The sequence below is a fragment of the Rana temporaria genome, chromosome 1 (assembly GCF_905171775.1).
Source record: "Rana temporaria chromosome 1, aRanTem1.1, whole genome shotgun sequence".
In the NCBI taxonomy this organism is placed as follows: Eukaryota; Metazoa; Chordata; class Amphibia; order Anura; family Ranidae; genus Rana; species Rana temporaria.
In genome coordinates, this window is record NC_053489.1 from 467,643,892 (window position 1) to 467,665,634 (window position 21,743).

The window sequence follows — 21,743 nt, forward strand, 5'->3', positions numbered from 1 at the left end:
AGCAAAAAAGAGCACTGGAAAAACAAAAGAAATACAAGAGTGGAACCAAACATGCCTACCAAACCAAAACACCACCAAACCAAAAACGGACTACATCAACCTGGGTCAGCTAGTCAAAAAATGACAATGCATAAATAACTGTCAGTGGTAGATCTGTGGAGGCACGTTATTCCACTCCTGAAACGCATCTCCATCCCTGCATAATGTAAAAAAACGGGGGGATAAGGTTGGGACTTTACATGAGGCATCTCCGTTTTTAATGCCTACAGCTAGACAGGTTAATTTGGTTTATTGCTTCTTTGGTTGGTAATTTTGAGCCTGGCTATTATGGAAACATTTTTTATATTCCATATATATATTTAATTGTATACTGCTAAAAACGCATCTCATTTAAAGTCCCAAAACCTCCCCCCCTTCTATCCATTTACAGGGATGGAGGCCTATGGTAGTTCTATCATATGTATCACAGTCTTTTTATCTTTATTTTGTTGCAAGACAAATATATTCTTTTTTCTGTTTCTAATTAGCTTGAAACTTGTCTGTCATATTAAAGGCAGTCTACACGGCAGTGAATGTGATATTCAATGAATATTCACTACATGTACATTTTCATGGTGCATGCATTTTAAATTACAGAGAATGATTAACCGCCGGAAAATGTTTGGTGAATGTCACACCTACTATATTATAAATATGCTGTTTACATTAACAATTTGGAATCAGTTTTTAACTAAATGTAAAGCATTTCATTTTGGCTTGTGCCGAGAAAAGTACATTTGACAAATCAATTAAATTAAATTTAAGTAAAGATTGCCATTTTTATTTGTCTAAGTCGAGTCCATTATGGGTGATACTGGTCCAAGAAAACTCTTCAATTTAGAACAACAAGATTGTGCGGATGCTATAAAAAAATAAATAATAGAAAATGTTAAAATAGTGTACATGTAAAACAAATCAATAATCAAAATTATTCTTGTTACAATGTGACCCAAGCCTTTACAAGTGTGGCATATAGTTTGTAGATGCATACACTGTAGGTTCATCATACACCATCACCTTTTACTGCCCATAATAGAAATGAAGGAGATAGTATATGGCATATGTGTTCTCTAGGAAGCCAGCAACAAAAAAAAAAAAAAAAGTGAGGTGAGAAACTTATTTGAACTAAATCTGAAAAGGTGACATCAGAGACACGATTCTTGCCCTTCTGTAACACCTCTGCCAGTTTCTGCAAAGACAAAGGTCACCCATAAATAGAACAGATGGGCTGCCACCTGGCAGTGCAAGCTGCAAAGATATGAGGAGCCAAAGTAGAAATGCTTGCCATAGAAGCCCAGCCATCCATAATTTGTCCACCTGCTGGTTTGTGCTCCACTTCTCTATTCGCAACCTCAATATGGCTAAAAAGTTTCCTGTTGTAAATGTTCACACTGCAGAAGAGCTACTGTAGTGAGCACCATAGTCAGGATTCTATTGGATGGCTTGGTCACATGCTTACTTGGGGATGATGATCTACTCTGTGGTGCTGCAAAACAGCATGATACAGACGCCATGTAGGCTGTGTGGGTTTATAGGACACTAACAGTGTGAACACTTAAACAGGCATAATTAAATAGAACCTAAGCCTATTCATACATATGCCACGGTTCTTGTACATACAAAATATGACGCATGTTAAGTATAATTTAACATACAGAGTAAAGAGCGTGTATTGTACAGCATGCAGGAATCAGGAGTATGTCATGTACAGAGTACAAGGTTGGGAGAATGTATCAGCAACTAAACACCCCTCTCTAAGCAAAAATCCTACCTCCAGCACAAAACCAAAACTTCCTTCTTCCAAGCAAACCCCCTTCTTAAGAAAAGCAACAATCCTTAACCACCCACCCTCCAAGGAAAACCAAGCTCACACATGTCAGCAAAAACTTCACACACCCTAATAGCCCCCCTTCCTGTCTCATCAATTAAAATCTCCCACCCCCAATAAAACATATTCTCATCCTCAAGAAAATTCCTTCTCACACCATCGGATAAAATTCTCCACCCCTGAAGATAATCTCTTCTCACACCATTAGATAAAATCTCCCATCCCTCAAGAAAACATCTCTGCATGCCTGACAGCAAAAATCTCACACCCCCACAAAGAAAACTCAACCCATCAGATTAAGTTCCTCATCCCCAAGAAAACCCTACTCACCCCTACTTAAAAATGACATTCCCCCCCAGCACAAATATCTCTGCCAAGCCAAAAATCAACCTCCACCCCCAGCACAAAAATCATTGCTGCCCAGCACTGAATCCCCACTGTCATCAACAATTATACCCATGTCAGCAAAAACGTCATACACCTACATTTAATCTCCCACCCCCAGCACAAAAACCATTGCTACCCAGCACTGAAATTTCTACCAGGTGGCAGCTTTAATGCTTTGGGAAACAGAAACCTGATACGGTATAAGGCCAAGAAGTACTGACACCTCTAGCATAATCCTCATCAAGACAATGGAGACAAATGTTTTGGTGCAAGAGGGTTAAATGATGTTCTTGTTAAGATGAAAGGTAGACGCCATTTTAGGAGACGAGACATCTAGCAGAAATGAAGACATCAAGGAGAGCCACCTTGTATGTGAGATAGGTCAGAAAGATATCTCTGAGTGGTTTAAAGGATGGCTTCTGCAGATCCAACATAACCAAGTTGATGTCCCTCTGAGTCACCAGTCCATGTACAGGGGGAATAATACAGGCAACTCAATGCATAAAAAAACTTTACTAGAAAGATACCTCCAATCTCTGAAAGAAAATCACCAAAGCAGATATCTGACTCCTGATGGCACATAATGCTGGCCCAGGCCAGACTGGAGGAAAGATGAAATGCATCCCACACAGTACTTCCTATAATGGAACTTCCTTGCTTTGCACAAAGTGAAGTAAGCCTTTCAGGTGCAATGGTAGGCCATAAGAGAGATTGGCTTCCTACTTTTCTAGGGAGGGTAGGGGCGAGAGCATTTAAAAGACCTATGTCTTTCAGGACATGGGTTTCAACAACCATGCCATTTTTAACAAGTGACCGAGAAGCAGGGTAGAATACTGGTCCTTGGGACAAGATGTTTGGATGATCTGGTACTGCCCATGAAGAATCTGCCAAAAGTCTTTTTAGGTCCACATACCACAGTTTCCTGGGCCAGTTTGGAGCAATAATGATCACTGGGTGTTCTCTCTCTTGGTCCTGCAAAATATTCTAGGCAATTCAGAGGTGACAAGGCATAGATCAGGCTGAACTGATCCCATAGACTTACCAAGATATCTACTGTAAAGGCTCAAGGATTCCTGTTTTTGGTGACAAATCTGAACCTGGACATAAGGAGGTCCATATCTGATGTCCCCACACCTGCGACAAATGCCTTAAAAGACCTCTAGGCGAAGGGTCTATTCTCTGGGGTTCAGACTAAGGTAAACCAGCTAACAGTATTTCACTTCTGGAATGAGCACGGTAGACAGGGCCAGAACCTGAAGTTCCATCAAAGCCAAAATCAGGCCCTCTTATCTTTTATTGCGTGGCTTCTGGTTCCTCACTGATTGTTAATGTAAGCCACAGTATTGGTATTGTCTGAGTAGATTCTGGTCTAGTGACCCTGTAACTAGAGAGATAAGCATTGGAGAGACAATCAATTCACCCTGAAATCCAAGACCCTGATTGGGAGTCGAGATCCCACCAACAAGCAAGTCATCTGAACCAAGAGAGCCTCTAGGATTCTGCCCCAGCTTGATAGGCTTTCCTCTATCATGAGCACCTTCAAAATCATCAGGAAGAAGGACTTTCCAGACTCCAATCCAACCTAGATAGACCAAAGCCCTGAACCTGTAGGGTACCCTGCAGCCAGTCCACACGCTGCACGCTGGCCAAGGTGGGTGCCAAATGCAGGGTCCAGTGGCTAAGCAATTTACAGGCCAGTCCTACATCTTCCATCTAGCAAGTCAGTATTTATATGGACAAACAGATCCTCAGATTGAAAAAGCACCTCATCCCATTAATGGTCATCAGGTACCCTACCTCCCTCTTTTTATACATTCCATCTAGCAAGGTGCAATTATGATTCACCAAGACACTGTTGAGGAGAAAAACAATCTGGATAGCTGCTGGAGGCACTGCAGTAGCTTAGAGAAGCATGTAGGAAAATATACTAGAGTCTGTAAACCGATGTACTTCTCTCATAGCTGATAGAGGATGTAATTGTTTATGTCAATAGGAAAAAAACAAAGGCAGTGGGAGGGGTTACATAGAGGTGTCCTGCAGCTTTGATTGATTTGCCAGTGTCCAATTACCTGAAGGTAGCTGCATAATCCAGTGGTTAAAAAAATTACCTCCCTGTGTCCTTTGATCAAGAGTTGAGCTTTAACCAGAAACTACTCTGCTTAAAATAATTATGCTTTGTATTTAGGAATGCTCCTTTAAAAAAAAATAACAGTTTCTCAATGATGTTTCCTCTCGAAATTTACATACAGGACAGAATCTACCCAGCCTAGACAGATATCCAAGGGTGATCTGCTGGGAATTTCTGTATGCATTCACCCTACAAGAAAATAATTTCTTTATGCATTAGGGCTTTTCTATAACAGCGATCCTCATCACTGTCACAGAGAGTATAAGAGATTCTCTCTAACAAGGAAAAGACAGCAATACAAAGTTTAAACATGCAGTAGTATCAACATAACTGGGTGTGGCTAAGCATAGACCTTGGTGTCCTAGGCCGCAGCCTCTAGCATACCCACCAATCCAATTCCTTTCAAAAAAAGTACATTTTAAAAATTAAAAATTAAATTTATTAATACAAATACCAACCTTTTTCCAGATCTTAGAAGTTTGAATCCTTCATTTATTTGGGAAAAAGGCAAAGTATGGGTCACTAAACCTTCCACGTCAAATTTGCCTGCCATATAGCTAGATACCAACTCTGGGATTTGGTCCCTAGTTTTAAGACCTGAAAAGTTCAGATTCTTGATTAATACAGGACTATGAAATACAAAATATAATTAAACTATATTAATGTGTTATGTATCAGGCAAGCACACATTTACAGTATATGGCACTCTCAGGCCCCATACACACCATAGAATCTATCCGCAGATAAATCCCATCAAATGGGTTTCTGCGGATAGATCCTATGGTGTGTACACTCCGTCGGATATTTATCCGTGGATAAATCTCCCCTGGGATGGATTTCCAGCAGATGGATATTTGCTGACATGCTCAACAAATCCATCTGCTGGAATCCATTCCAACGGATGGATCCGCTCGTCTGTACAGACTTACCGGATCCATCCGTCCAAAGGGATTCCCCGCACGCGTCGTAATGATTTGACGCATGCGTGGAATTCCTTATATGACAGCGTCGCGCCCGTCGCCGCGTCATAATAGCGGCGACGGCGCGACACGTCATCGGCAGAGGATTTCAGCGCGGATTTCAATGCGATGGTGTGTACACGCCATCGCATAGAAATCTTCTGAAATCCTCGAGAGGATTTATCCGCGGATACGGTCCGCTGGACCGTATCTGCGGATAAATCCTCTCGTGTGTATGGGGCCTTAGCCTCACCCTGAACAGACGTTGTCCAGCTTGCAGCACGACAATCTAAGTGCCAATGGACTGAGAGTTATTCTCACATCAGCAGTTAACTTTTTACACACATATAGTTGCTGTGATTATGTGTTTTTAATGGAAGCATGCACCATTGCTGTAAGAATTTTGCCTTTTAAGATTAATACACAATGTCACACAGTTAAAAGTTACAAAATGCTAAAGTTCTTCAAAAGAATAAAGCGAATCCTGCCGGCCATACACGGTTCCTGCTGAACTGACTGAGATTCAAACCGTAAATGGACAACTTGGATACAATCAGCCTGCCGGACTCTCTTACGATTATCACTAGAGGCTTCTATAGTCGCTAGCGATAATCACTGTCTACTCCCAGCAGGGATGGCTTCCCCCGCCAGGAGCAGACAATTGCTCGGAAGGAGGGATATTCCCCTGTCAGCACTGTCTGTGTTGATGGGAAATCGTGCAAAAATTTTTCCTGAAACACCGTGGTATGGCCTGCCTAAGGACTCTTTAGGTTGTTATTTAGAGCTTTTAGAGATAAGACATGTAGATTTTAAAATATTTCTCAATGAAAGAAAAAGAAAAACAGTGCAGGCAAAATATTTACTGGAAAAAAAATGCAAAATAGACAATAACAACAACAGAAAAATCAATAGGAGAGCATGGCGGAGAACATTGGGGAAGATTAACACAGAAATTATATATAGGAGACTCTCTTAGGAGAGAGTTGGAACTATTAGTCTCCAGCTCTCTGCTCTGCCCTGAGTAAAGCCTTCAGTAAGCGCTGGGCTATGGAGGGGGTGGGAAGGGCTGGCAAAGGCTGAGTCAGGTGCCATCCATGATCCGGCTTTTCAGAGCCTTGACCGACTTCAGCCCGCTGTCAGCTGAAAATGGGTCACAAGTGTGCAGAACAAACTGCACTCCTGTGATCCATAGGAGACGTATAGCCAAAAAAGCTTTGGCTATACTTCTCCTTTAAGATGTCAATGCAGAGGTGAGCAGATTTGGATCATGATACGGTGTGGTGGTGTAAAGCGCAGAAGAGATTATAGATCACAAAAAGCACTGGAATAAGAAAAATGTATTTATCACTCTTTCATTTGATTTCTCTTTGTACTCACAGACTTTTTAAGTAATTGACACACAGCTTCTAATATGATTTATTGCTAAATGAGCTGAAGCATATGTATTTGAGTTTGATGTACACTCTATATGAGATATATATTTTTGAGTAGGTTTATGTGTATTTATATGTTATTTGGATTGCGTTCATATTAGCGCTTAACTTATTATATACAGAAAAAGTGAAAAGTACATAGCAAGGTTTTGCCTGTTCTGTTGCTCTAGCAGTGTTCAATCACCTTAGCAAAAGTCAGATCTGGCAGAGTCACTGCCCTCAAAAGTCACTCTTGTGTGTAGTTTTGATGGAAAAATGAGAGCTCAGATCAGCAGTTGCACCAGCTTTTGGAGGCCCCCAAGGAAAGCATTTGCAGAAATAATATGACTCTAATGCCGCGTACACACGATCTGAAATTCCGACAAGAAAAGTCAGATGTGAGCTTTTGGTCGGAAATTTCGACCGTGTGTAGGCTCCAACGGACTTTTTCTGTCGGAATTTCCACCAAGAAAAATTTGAGCGCTGGTTCTTAAATTTTCTGACGGGAAAAGTTCTTGTCGGAAATTCTGATCGTCTGTATGCAATTCCAAAAGAGAAAAATTCTACGCATGCTCGAAATCAAGTCAACGCATCCTCGGAAGCATTGAACCTAATTTTTCTCGGCTCATCGTAGTGTTGTACAGACGGAATTTGGTGTGACCGGGCCAGATCCACATACAATTGCATCGGCGTAGCGTATCAGAGATACACTACGCTGCCGTACCTTACTTGGCGTATATTCGAATCCTCAGCGAGTTTGCGCCTTAAGTTACGGCGGCGTAGTGTATTTCTGGCGGCGGATTTGAAATTGGGCGGGTTGGGGGCAGGTTTCATTTAAATGAAGCGCGTCCCCGCGCCGAATGAACTGCGCATGCGTCGTGAAAGTTCCCGCCGTGCATTGCGCTAAATGACGTCGCTAGGACGTCATTTTTTTAGCTTAGACGTGAGTTACGTCCATCCCTATTCACGGACGACTTACGCAAAAAATATTTTTTTTCAAATTTTGACGCGAGAACGACGGCCATACTTAACATGGCAATTCTATCTGTACGCCGCAAAATACCAGCTTTAACTATACGCCGTAAAAAGCCGACTACAGACGACGTTAGAAAATGCGACGGCCGCGCGTACGTTCGCGGATCGTCGTAAATCGATAATTTGCATACCCGACACGGAAAACGCCACCCAGCGGACGTCGAAGTATTGCATCTTAGATCCAAAGGCGTACGAAGACGTACACCTGTCGGATCTAACCCAGAAGCCGTCGTATCTTGTTTTGAGGATTCAAAACAACGATACGACGCGGGAAATTTGAAAGTACACCAGCATATCAGTGTATCAGCGTACTTCGTCAGTGAATCAGGCCCACCGTGTGTATGCAAGACAAGTTTGAGCCAAAATTCCGTCTGAAAAAATCCACGGTTTTCTTGTCGGAATTTCCAATTGTGTGTACGCGACATTAGGAGGTGAGAAGCAGGATATTATGATGCCCCCTCTTAATGACAGTTTTCAAAATGCAGTCATATATTTATTTGACCACATGCTACAGTCAGATAACCCATATATTACTTTACAGCATGAAAATACCATTTTATAGAGTATGAATATTATATACATCAGATATCTAGATCACACTGCAATGCACATGCTCCTGTAGATGATAGCATAGTCATGTTTAGTATCAAATTAAACAACAAAGAAAAATTTCCATTTCAACTTACCAATCAACCTGCAACAAACCGAATAGTCCTAACAGTTTGCAGTTTCCACACATTTGCAAATACATGTGTAAGCCGCAGAGGCCGTCACAAGGCACCCCAGCATTATCTGCAGCCCTAACTTTATAAATTTTGAGAGCCTCCATAGTAGGAGCAGGACAGTTTGGTTTGCTGCAGGCTGGCAAGTTGAGCTGGGAATTTTTTTTTGTTGTTTGACTCTTCCATGTTTTCCTTGCTGTTAAGGCCAGTTATAGGTTGGGGCAGTTGCTGTTTGTTTGTACTGTTAGTATCAATTTAATCATGATATACAATCAGAAAGATGCCTGTTATGAATACAAGTTGATCCTATCAGTATTTATGAATCATGTGTACATTTTGAGAGTGGGAGTTTGAAGGTGTACTTTTTTTAGGTCACCTTTGTCCAGGTTTCAAATGTAGAGCTGCTAAATTGCTTTATGATGGACAATTACAGTAATTTATAAAAAACACCAGACTTTGGAATGTTTCTTAACTTAATCTTAACTGCCAGCTAAAGCCAGGTTTTCCAGGGTCTGTCCTCATAATATCAATGATTGCTAATTAACCAAAAGTTTTATGGCATGCTAATTTACAAGGCTATTAGTGTTATGGCCTGCCAAAGAAGTTTATATTACTGTTTAAAGTCTTAATGGCAAGGTTTTCAGGGCTTAATAGAAGTCTTTTGATGCACTTTTTACCTTATTTTTTTTTTAAATTAGTACAGGTCCCTTGTTACACTTTCCAGCTACGTATGCACTTTTTTTTAAAAGAATCTGGCAAATGGACTGTTGTTCTTACTCTTTGAATAGATATTTCATAAAGTACTTATCACTCACTTGGCATCTATCGCACCCTGACTGTTATAGGGTCCAAGGGTGGACTGACCATATGAGTACTTGGGCACTACCTGAGGGCCCGTTGCCAATAGGAACCACTGAGCCAATAGCGCTGCTTATCTGAATATGAGGGAGGGCCTGCCGACAAGGCAAATACATTACACTGGCTGCAGCGACTTTTGCTCCTCCTCCCTTCCATCCTTAGCCAATCAGCAAGCACTGTACCCCCTTCTCCAGCCCCCAACATTTGTCTGTAAACGGAAAATGCTGGAAGCTGGAGTTGGGTTGAATGGGAGCGCCAGGGAGGGAGAGTCACAAAGTACCTGAAGCCCAGAAGCTACGAGAAGAAGATATGATCAGTTACATCAAACAAATCATGCAGAACTCTAGCTGAAAAAACTCAATGGAAACAACTGAAGATTGTCAGCAGCGATGTGTCACACTGTCACTTGTCACATGTAATGCTGGACAGCTGCAGCAGAAATCTAATCAGTTCAGGCAGTGTGCAGTATGCAGGTTAGGTAAGGCAGTTATAAAAAAAATGAGTAACAAGTGAGCATGCCCTGATCCGTGTGTATTTTGTCTACCACTGATTAGATTTCTTAAAGAAGCTGTAGCTGTCCGTCATTACATGTGACGAGTGACAGTGTGACACATCACTGCTGATGATCTTCAGTTGTTTCTATTGAGTTCTTTCAGTTAGAATTCTGTACACTGTATGTACTGCATGATTTGTTTGTTGTTGCTTTTGGAGGATTTACTGCTGGTTCCGACTAGCAGCTTTACAGACTATTTAACTATTTACTGTCCTCCAAGTTTATTTTTAGAAATTGGAAGTGCTGCTGCCTTCTGTCACTTGGATGTACTTTGTAAGGAGGATTACTGACTTGATCTTGCTGGAGCTGGAGTAGAGTGGAGATGCCCTGCAATATTATACACTTTTAGGGGGTCAGGGTTTAGGCATAATTTCATAAATGCAATCTCTGACCATCTCCTGTAATATGCCTGTAGGCTCTGACCATCTCCTGTAAAAGGCCTGCAGTCTTTGACCATCTCTTGTATCATGTCTGCAGTCTCTTACCATCTCTTGTATCATGTCTGCAGTTTCTGACCATCTCTTGTATCATGTCTTCAGTTCCTGACCATCTCTTGTATCATGTCCACAGTTTCTGACCATCTCTTGTATCCTCTCCGCAGTCTCTGGCCACCTCTTGTATCCTATCTGTAGTCTCTGACCATCTCCTGTATCATGTCTGCAGTCTCTGACCATCTCCTGTAGCATGTCTGCAGTCTCTAACCATCTCCTATATCATGTCTGCAGTCTCTGCCCGTCTACTGTAGTATGTCTGCAGTCTCTGACTGTCTCCTGTGTTTTGTCTGCAGTCTCTAACCACCTCTTGTAGCATGTCTGAAGTTTCTGACCGTCTCCTGTAGTATGTTCAGCACAAAATAATGTGCACAACTCTTTGCCAAGGGCTGCAGTGCAGGTGGAGTACCCAAAAGCTCATCAGTTGACCATCACTAGCATTCAGTCTCATACCAAGCTATATATCCACAAAATAAATAGAGTAAACAAAAAAAAATGGTGTTTTATCCCACACACTATACTGTGCAAAACGACAAATAAACAAATAAACAGGCTGATAAATCACCAAAAATGTGTTCCCAAAATTGACAGTAAATGAATGTGAAAAAAGGACCCCTGAGAAAGTCACGTGGGTGTGATGTATTGGGTGGAGTCAGGTGATGTAGCACTGTGGAGGCCAAGTGGAGCGAATGGGATGGGAGCCGCCGCTCCGTTGGAATGTTATGTGGAAGCTATAGACTGCCTTTTTAATGTACGTGTGCTATTGTGTGGATTTAATACTTACTGCATACTACACTATTGGGAGCATTTGTTTGATTGAGGAATGGAGGATCCCAAAGCATAAGAGTCCCGCAAGTATAATTGGATCCAGGGAGAGGAGAAGGAGGACAGAAAGGATTTGAGTATCTGATGAGGTGGAATTTGAACCCCAGCAGGGGAAGGTTTTTTAGACATGGAGACAGGTCTAAAATGAAGGTGAACGATGGTGGGATTCACTTTATGCCATTTAAGACCCACAAGGGTGAAGAAAAACAGAATGTAAGGATTGTATAATCTATAGAAGAAAAGTTGGACACATATGAAAGTTTTGTTTAGTCACTGTATATGAAGATTTTATTGTTATATATTACGCCACTGGATATTTGTATATTGGATAATAGGCGCAGTAAATTTTTTCACATTCAAAATAAATAGTGTATGGGAGTCAGCTCAAATGCTCTGTGGACCTTTTACCATAAACGCCTCTTTGACGTGTGCTGCAGTCCCTACAACCCCTCTATAAAGCAAGTGAGTTTTCTAGTCTAAACCAGGCAAAATTGGCCCCTTTAACACTGGGTGGACTCCACTAGGAGTCTGCTTGCTCAGCAAAGGATTTGTCCATTTTATTTATTGTGTTTTATGTTGTTCTCTTTTAGGGTCCATGCACAGTGGGCTTAAAAAAAATGCTGCTTCTACGGGAGTTTTCTGTTTTGTCTGTAGCAGTAGCTGAACTAACGTTATCTTATGTGTCCATGCACATTAGGACATTTTTAGAGGTATATATTTAGCTCAGCGTTTACAGGCAAAAAAAAAAAAACATCTGGTTTGCGTTTGAGATTTTTCTGGTCGAAAAAAACGCTAAATGCTCCTAAACTCCTGTACAAAAATGGTTCTGTAAATGTGTTTTCTGCCAAGGAAGCCTACGTTTTTTTTAAGCCCAGTGTGCATTGGACTCTGAAAATCTGCAATTTAATATTTAATAATATTTATTTTGTTTCTAATTAGCTTTTAATTGTGTTCAGATTTTTAATACTGTATCGTATGGATCACACTTTTGGTATATTTTGGATACGTACTATTGCACTTTCTTTAATTTAAGATTTTTTTTTCTTAACTGTTCAAACATTTATTTTTAACAAAGTGTAGAGAAGATCTGTGATGAACGCATGTAATGTGTGCAGTGCAATATGTAGTATGGGCTTTGTGTAGGTGTGGCTTGAGTGTGGGCTGGAGACATAGAGGAGGGACATGATCTCCTATTGCCCAGGGGCCCCATGAGTTTTCAGTCCACTTCTGAGAGAGTCAAGCCTCGTACACACGGACAAGAATCTCGTCAGGAAAAAACTGTCATTTTCCCGACGAGATTCTTGGCAAGAATCTCTTGCCGCCCGAGTGTACAGACAGACCTTTCAAAAGAACCGAAAGGTTCTCTTGAAAGGCAAGAACGCAGTGACGTAATCGCGTACGACGAGCATGCGCTCGTCACATTCGATGCTGTCGCCGCCATCTTGCTTCACCCTACCTATACAGTGGAAGCTATCGCGCATGCGTCAAAGTCATTTTGAGCATGCGCGGGTTTCCACGGCGACCAGGTAAGTGTACACACTCTCTGGTTTCCTGGCAGGAAAACTGCAGAGAATCTCACGACATGTTCTCTATTTTTCTCGTCTAGATTCTGGGCAGTTTTCTTGTCGAGAAACCTGAAAGCCTTGTACACACGCTCAGTATACTTGGCAAGAAAGCTCTGCCAGCAGTTTTCTTGCTGGTTATTGCCGAGTAAACCGAGCATGTGTACGAGGCTTCGGAGTGATCAATGAGACAAACCTAGACTGATTGACCAACAGGACCAATTCTGAAAAAAAATTCAGCAGTCCACATGAAAAGAGCATTTTCAATATCTACAAGACAGAAGTAGACTGGGCTCTGCAACCAAAGTACTAAGATAATTGCAATATATGAATTAGTAATGATTTTTTTTTCTCCCTGCGACTGAGCTTTGGGCCCAATTTAACAGCTCAAGATTGGACCAGGGCTCTACGGCCATTGTGCTGGAGTTCTGCTTTGGTTCCTCATTTCTGGCAGGATTAAGGTGGTTCCTATTTGGGGCGACAGTTCATCTTTTTTGTCCTTATCTATATGATGTCAATATGCTATATGCCAATGTTCATATATAGATGTATGTCTGATTTATATTTTGTTACTCTCTATTCCAATAGAGCTGGTTGCCTACTTTCTGGTTATTGTGTAACCCCTGTAGCCATTTATTGTGAAATATATTGGGAAATAACATCTCACTTGACCGTCAGCATATTTCATATTGGGACTTCCAGCGACCCAGAAAAATACTACCTGTTTGTAACACAACATATGTTTTTAGTAACTGGTTTGCCATGTGATCTTTATAATTCATGATATTTTAAATAAACAATTAAAATCATGGTTATGTTACTATTTTTTATTTATTTTTTTAGCACCGTCATAATCCCACTATTCTCTCCTTTTGCAGTAATGAATCTTAACCACTTCAGCCCCGGAGGATTTGGCTGCCAAATGACCGGCCACTTTTTGCGATTCGGCACTGCGTCACTTTAATTGACAATTGCACGGTCGTGCGACGTGGCTCCCAAACAAAAAGAGAGCTAATTTTGAAAAAAAAACATATTTTTTACTTTTTGCTATAATAAATATCCACAAAAAATATATATAACATTTGTTTTTCCCTCAGTTTAGGCCGATACGTATTCTTCTACATATTTTTTGGTAAAAAAAATCGCAATAAGCGTTTATAGTTTTATAGCATTTTTATTAATATTTTTTCTACTAGTAATGGCTGTGAGTAGTGATTTTTATCGTGACTGTGACATTATGGCTGACACATCGGACACTTTTGATGCTATTTTGGGACCATTCACATTTATACAGCTTCTATAAAAAATCACTGATTACTGTATAAATGTGACTGGCAGGGAAGAGGTTAACCACTGGGGGGCTAGGAAGGGGTTAAGTGTGTCTTAGGGAGTGATTCCAACTGTGTGGGGGCAGGGGCTTACTGTGATACGACACTGATCACTGCTCCCGATGAGAGGGAGCAGACGATAGAGTTGGGTGAATAGATCAGGCCAAGCATCAGTTCAGGCTGAACATTGGCTGTTCGCATTGTTGGATGATCACCCAAATTTGCAGAGTGTTAGGCGGGTATTCGCCTCGCCGAATGCCCTGCAATGCACTGCACAGCACATTCTGCACCATGTGCAAAGCTTTACCCAATTAGGGCACAGTAAACGCTGGTTGTTAAGAAACGGGACTGGGAAGCTGGCTGCGACGTCCTTAACAACCGATGAGTCAGTAGCTGTCAATGGGCTTCCCTGCTGACAGCTGATATAAATATAAAAAAAATCAGCATGGCCCCACCCAGTGGCACCGCCCCCCTGTGACATCACCAGGTGGCCCTTCACTTATATAAGAACTGTCAAACGGCAGAGCCTGCAGTAGGAGCTCGGCCTTAATGGATGGCGGGAGGTTTTTTTTTATTTTTATTTTTTCAGGTGTGTTAGTCAGAGCGATAGACAATGAATTAACATCGGGGGGGACACTGTTTATTTATTTTTAAAAAAAGGAATTGTCAAAAACTGTCTCTGTGTTTTTATTACTTTTTGACACATTATTGGTGAATGGGTAGGGGTACTATGTACCCCATCCACATTCATATGGGGGGGTGGGATCTGGGGGCTCCCTTGTTAAAGGGGGCTTCCAGATTCCCATAAGTCCCCTGCCCACAAACTCCCACACCCACCACCTAGGGTTGTGGGGAAGAGACCCTTGTCCCATCAACATGGGGACAAGCTGCTTTGGGGTGTTGGGGGTACTCACTCATCCCCTCCATTTCCTGACCTGCCAGGCTGCTTGCTCGGATAAGGGTCTGGTATGGATTTTGGGGGGGGACCCCATACAGTTTTTTTTAACATTTTTCTATTGCCAGCAATGGTATTGTATTTCCAGGAATTTAAATGTAATTTCATTCTTTTTTTTTTTTTAGAGATGTAATTTTTGCTGCAGTATGTTCTATACATGCTATAGATGCACCACTTTACAGGCAGACTAAGGGGAACCCATCAGGCACTATATTTAAAGGAATTTTAATTGTTGTATTTTAAGCATTATTAAAATCACTGCTCCTGAAAAAATTATTGTTAAAAAAAAAAAAAAATGTGCATTGATATTTGTCCCCCAGGGCAGTACCCAGACCCCTTTTATGGTCAACTTTCTGCATATAAACCTTCAAAATGGGCACTTTTGTTTTTTCCTGTTCGGCTACCATAGATTTCAATGGGGTTCGCCGTTCGGGTTAGAACTTTTCCCCAGTTCGGAAGTTCTGCTGAGAACTGAACAGGGGGTGTTCAGCCTATCTCTAGTCACAAATATGGCTTCTTGTTATGCTTGTCATTTTACAAAGTGCAAAGTGCAAAACATCTGAAAATAGCTAATTTCATCAATGGTTTATCGTAAATTGTACCTCCAATGAAGCTGCCTTTCCATGTGCGCCCTGTGAGAAGCAGAAGAGGATCAAATGTGATGTTTGTATTTGGGGGAGCTTCACCTATAACCACACTAGTCCCATATCCTGGATGAGTACACTCCAGTGCTGCTACCTAGTATAAGAGGATAAAGAAAATCATAATGAAGATTAGTATAACTTTGAACTAATATTCAAATACCTATAATTTACATTAAACAATATAGGTGAGGAATTATTTTAATTTGGTTATATAATCAGCCTTTAAATTTGGATAGTAGCTTGCATTGCTATACCCTTCAAGAATGAATCCACCTTTCTCTGAAGTGATACAGGAAAACTATGTGAATTTGCAGAAAATGCCCAACAGGCTATACAACATTGTCATGAAGCTTACTGATATACAGAGTCATGCTAATGTCAAAATATTGTTCTCTGTTCTCCAGCATTACCTCTAGTAACTGCAGATGGATGCACATTGCAAGCCTTTAGTAAGGAAAGAAGAAGGAGGGCAGGCAGGGCTCCATTTTTTTTGTTACTGTTATTGTCAACCCCTGTGCGTTGTACAGATTTATTGTTGGTGCTCATTGATTGTAAACACATTTGTTGGCAGCATATAGTAGTACATATTGGCCCTATACTGCAAATATTGTTTATCTGTTGCCTGCATTTTGTTACAATTTGCTACTTGTTGCACATGTATTTTTCATGTAATATGTAATATGTAATATAATATGTAATATACCAATTAACCACTTATTGCCTGCATATTGTAACAATTGCCCATTTTTTGCCCAGGTATTGTAAAATTGCTGTAAAGATTGCTTTTTTGCAGCCCATGTATTACTAGTAATGATGTTATGATTACCTTGGTTTGTCCTTATTAAGGCCCATACACACGGTCTGAGTTTTTGCCAGCAAACTTCAAAATGAGCAAGTTTTGAAAATACTCCGACCGCTCCATCGGACAAACTTTTTCGGGTTTCATTGGACAAAAAGTTCGGTCTGCGAACGGACAAACTTTATGTCAACTAGAGTCCGATGGTGCCTAGTCAGACCATGTGTACAGAAAGCAATTGGACTTTTGTACAAAGTACAAACGCGCATTCTCAGAAGCAAAGACCAGCCGGAAGCGTTCTGTCTGGTAAAACTAGCTTTCTTATTTGAAAGAGCACTTTTGTGATGCGTCAAGTTCTGAAATCAAGAAAAGCAGTGCACATTCTCTTCTTCTTTATAATGTGATAATACTAAAAGCTGCTTTGCTGGTGATACTGACAGAGTAAAAACAAGTGTCTTTACTTTGGATTAGTGTATTTTGCTTATATGAATCAAACATATTTTTATATATTTTTTTGTGGGTCAAGTTAGCACAACCCCATTGCGCAACATGTGTGCTTGACGAACAGACGTTCAGAAATGAACAAAATTGCACGGAACTGAAAATCGCGAATGCACACAGACGAAACCTCTACTAACTCTCGATTAGCAGTAGGAGCCCATAGGGTGACGCTGGAGAATTGAACTTCCTCATTTAAACTCTCATCAGTACGTTGAAACGTCACTACGTTCGTGTTTGTTGCCGAAAAAGTCAGAGCGTGTGTATGCTATGGGTGTGAACGAACAACTCCCTTCGAACAAAAATCCAAGGGAAAGTTTGTTTGATGTCCGATCGTGTGTACGAGGCTTTATTCTCACAGTTTGCACCACACCACCCACCATGCTCAGGCTCATGGAGCTCCAAAAGTTCCCTGACACAAAAATAATGAGTATTCTGTATGTCAGGGATATGCAATTAGCGGTCCTCCAGCTGTTGCAGAACTACAACTCCCATGAGGCATAGCAAGATTCTGACAGCCACAAGCATGACACCCAGAGGCAGAGGCATGATGGGACTTGTAGTTTTGCAACAGCTGGAGGTCCGCTAATTGCATATCCCTGCTGTATGTACTGCTACCTTAAACATTTATATTTTGTATTTCAGGGCTCGACGAAATACGGGCGCCAGGTCGCAATTGCGACTAAAATTAGCGACCTGGAGCCTGGGGAAGGAAGCATAGGCTTGTAGAAGGCCGCAAAGCCGCGGCCTCAATTACCGGCCTGCGCGGCCCGACGCGATCGCTCGCGGGGGAGGTGGTGGCGCACGGAGACCCTATCCTGTGTCTCCGTGTGCCCCCACCTCCCCCGCCGCGGCTTTGCGGCCTTCTGCAGACCTATGCTTCCTTCTGTGATCTGGCGCCATCTTGTGGTGGCCTTTGGCATGGCAAGATTAATGGAGCTTCCCCTGTGTTTTCACTGTCATCTCCTTCCTTCTAATTAGAACTCCCAAACATTATATATATTTTTTATTCTAACACCGTAGAGAATAAAATGGCGGTCGTTGCAATACTTTCTGTCACACCGTATTTGTGCAACGGTCTTACAAGTGCACTTTTTGGGGGAAAAATACACTTTTTTAATGAAAAAATAAGACAACAGTAAAGTTAGCCCAATTTTTTTTTTATATTGTGAAAGATAATGTTACGCCAAGTAAATTGATACCCAACATGTCACGCTTAAAAATTGTGTCCGCTCGTGGAATGGCAACAAACTTTTACCCTTTAAAATCTCCATAGGTGACATTTAAAAAATTCTACAGGTTGCATGTTTTGAGTTACAGAGGAGGTCTAGGGCTAGAATTATTTCTCTCGCTCTACCAATCGCGGCGATACCTCGCATGTGTAGTTTGAACCCCCGCTTTCATATTCCGGCGCTACTCACGTATACGTTCGCTTTTGCACGCAAGCTTGGTGGGAAGGTGCGCATATCTGGCTCCTAACTTTTTTAGCTGGCTCCTAGATTCCAAGCAAATTTGTCAAACCCTGTTGTATTTGTTTACAGTAAAGCAGTTTAGTCTGCAGTAATGCATACCAAACGATCATAAACCAAATTGTAACTGATTTGATCTAAAGAGTGAATGACTGCAAAGAGTGTTGTGGATATTTTATGAAGATGTATTTAATATGTATTGTCATAGTGTCACCCTGTGTTAGTTCTCCCGCAACCCGCTCTAAAGAGCTGACTGGGGCAGACTGATGCTGGTTGAGTCCCGTCTGGTAGTGGAAAACGTCTTGAGGTTGGAGAGAGACGTTTGCAGAGTGGGGATATATCTGCCGACGAAGGGCCTCTGTGTATTAGCACAGACGATCGTCTAGAGGGGATATGTTCGCTCTGCAAGGACATTATCGGCTATAGGCGGATGTACGCTCTTGTCTGATCAGCATGGTCGGGATTCGTAGCATACACCAGCACCAGCAGATAGCCTCCCATCCACAAGGAACAATAGTATAATCCGGGTATGCTTTGTTCTCTCGATCAAAGCAGAATAAGGATTCCTATCAGCGGTAATACGGGAGCTGAAAATATAATTTCATCTGTAATTTTCCCAGTGGACCTTTGATTAAAGGCAAATCACATTTAAAACTACTTACAATAATATTTGTATTGCCAATACATTCAAAGGAATAATGTACTCCATCTCCTGTCATTTCCATGATCACCTCCTGAATCGGCTTTGCATAATCATTGGGATTGATGCAGTCAGTGGCTCCAAACAGCTTTGCCTTTTCAAACTTGCTGCTGTTTATATCAATAGCAATAATTCTTGATGCTCCAGAAACTTTACATCCAATTATGGCGGACAGCCCAATGCCACCCAATCCAAATACAGCACAAGTAGTACCAGGCTCCACCTGTTTAGTAAACAAAAAGTTCAACGTTTCCGTTTGTGTAAGCTGTCCAGACAAAAATAAGTTCAGTGTTTTATACTATGCCATTGAAGTGTCTGTTTAGTTATTTGATGAAATTGGAATTTCATTGGTATTATATTTCTCTGCGCCCTAAATTCCCAACACCTGAACAAAACCTAACCTTAACTGGAAGGAATCCCTTAATTTCTAATCTCCCATGCAACACTTACAGTAACCCTTTTCCAAGCCCTAGCACTAGCCCTTCAGCCAGAATACTTAACCCGACCTTAAAAGTTGCGCAACACTAACCTCCTGACACCTAATGGCAACGTTAAAATTAGAAGTTAAAGCGGAGTTCCACCCAAAAGTGGAACTTCCGCTTAATCCACTCCTTGCCCCTTTACATGCTACATTTGGCATGTAATTTTCTTGGGGGGGGGGAGTGGGGGCTTCAGGAGGAGTGGGACTTCCTGTCCCACTTCCTCCTTCCGCCCAGGGACCACTAAGGCGATACGTCATATCGCCTTTTAGTGGCCCCTCCCTGTAGGCGATCACCTGGGACACGTGACAGGTCCCAGGCGATCGCCTGTAAAAATCAGGGAGCGCTGCGCCGTTCGCGCATGCGTAGTGGGTGCCCGGCTGTGAAGCCGAAAGCTGTCACGGCCGGGTGCCCACAGTTGCAGTGGAGGCGCCAGTGTAAGGTAAGTGTATGTTTATTAAAAGCCAGCAGCTACACGTTTTGTAGCTGCTGACTTTTAATAAACATAAAAAAAAGCCTGGAACACCCCTTTAAGATAAATCCCCTGATGTCAACATTAACCTAACACTAATTTCTTATTCCCCTTCTGCAGCATATTCTTACACTCTTCTGACCACCTGTTCCAGAAGCTGCAAAATTCTCACAGTCATGTGCCCAACATAAAAATGATACGATACCAATCATCAAAAGTATTGATCAATAAAAATATACCTTATTCACACAACTGATGAGATATACGGTATACTTTGATTTAGGACAGTTTAGACATTGGCATTGAAGGAATATGAAAATTACACTATGGATTCGTCCCTAGGGGATCCCTGTTGAATTTTCATTAGCACTGTTTGCTGTGTTCTGTGTGCTCTTTGTTTATGTAGGAAATATTTACTATGCTAGCAATGTCTGGACACTTTCATAGGCATACATGCATTAAATGAGGTTTACAATTGCGTTAAATCAAACAAATCTAAACATTAATAGATTTACTTTGGCAGTATTGACAGCAGATCCATATCCAGTAGGAAAGCCACATCCAAAAAGACAGGCCTTATCCATGGGTGCTCCATCATCAATCTTTGCAACTGACTGAGCAGGCGTCACAACATATTCGGAAAAGGTGCTGGTCCACAGAAAATGATATACAACATTTCCCTTGCATGAAAACCTTGATGTCTTGTCAAGCATTACATTTTGTGATTCAGAAAAGCTATTTTTAAAATTAAAAGAAAACAGTGGATCATAAAAAATGTCATTGACATGCCATTGTTTAAAGAGGTTTAATGCTATAGCAACCGAATAATCTAAGCCCTTGTTAATCTTCTTGATAGTTAAAGCGTAACTCTTTTTAGTTATTGATAAAACCTGGGATACCTTTTTATAGATATCAATGGGCTCCATTCACAAAGTGGTATGTTTCCCCCTAAAAAATGCGGTAAAATACCGCTCAGCGTTTTTTGGCATGCACAAAAAAAGCTACTAAAATACAGTGTGAGTTATTTTATGAAGTCTTGTGATATTTTAGTAGTGGAAACATGCTGTAATTTACAGCCTGGCAATAGCCAGCGTATTTATTTACATTAATAAATAGACGCTGTTAAGGAACATCATGGTTGTTAAGGACACAGCGGCTGCCCGCTCCTTAACAACCGATGAGTCATCAGCTGTCAGCGGGGTTCCCTGGTGTAATTTTTGGCTTTTCTCTTAGTTTATTAGTCTTGAACAATACCACAAACTGACATATTACAAAAAGTGTCCTGTCTAGGCTATCTGAGTAAATAGCGAGTCCGAAATTGATTTTCTCTGCCATAAAACAGGTTAGTTTGTTAATGCCTTGCAAAGAGAAGAGGATATGTAATTGTCTTTCCCATAAACAGCCTACATATTGTCTGAACCAGTTTTAATTTAAAAAAGGATTCCTCTTTATATGGGTGGTGTTTGAGCACAATTATAACACATTGTCAACTGAATTAAAGTGGAGTTCCACCAATAAATACAACATTACATCAGTAGTTTTAAAAAAAATGTCATTAGTCCTTTACGAATTTTTTTTTTTTTTTAGATGCCTTCAAAGTGTT

General features: G+C 41.2%; 1 protein-coding gene across 2 annotated transcripts in view; it reads right to left on the reverse strand.

Moving 5' to 3' along the window:
* Positions 1 to 655: 655 nt before the first annotated feature.
* Positions 656 to 21,743, reverse strand: part of LOC120917246 (alcohol dehydrogenase 1-like) — a 37,445-nt gene continuing 16,357 nt past the window's right edge. For both annotated transcript variants that reach the window (XM_040328401.1, XM_040328410.1), the window contains 5 exons: positions 20,656 to 20,875; positions 19,152 to 19,412; positions 15,685 to 15,820; positions 4,841 to 4,979; positions 656 to 901 (listed from right to left, as the gene is read on the reverse strand). In XM_040328401.1, coding sequence (XP_040184335.1) covers positions 877 to 901; positions 4,841 to 4,979; positions 15,685 to 15,820; positions 19,152 to 19,412; positions 20,656 to 20,875 — 781 coding nt within the window. In that variant the 3' untranslated portion in view covers positions 656 to 876. The remainder of the gene's footprint in view (positions 902 to 4,840; positions 4,980 to 15,684; positions 15,821 to 19,151; positions 19,413 to 20,655; positions 20,876 to 21,743) is intronic.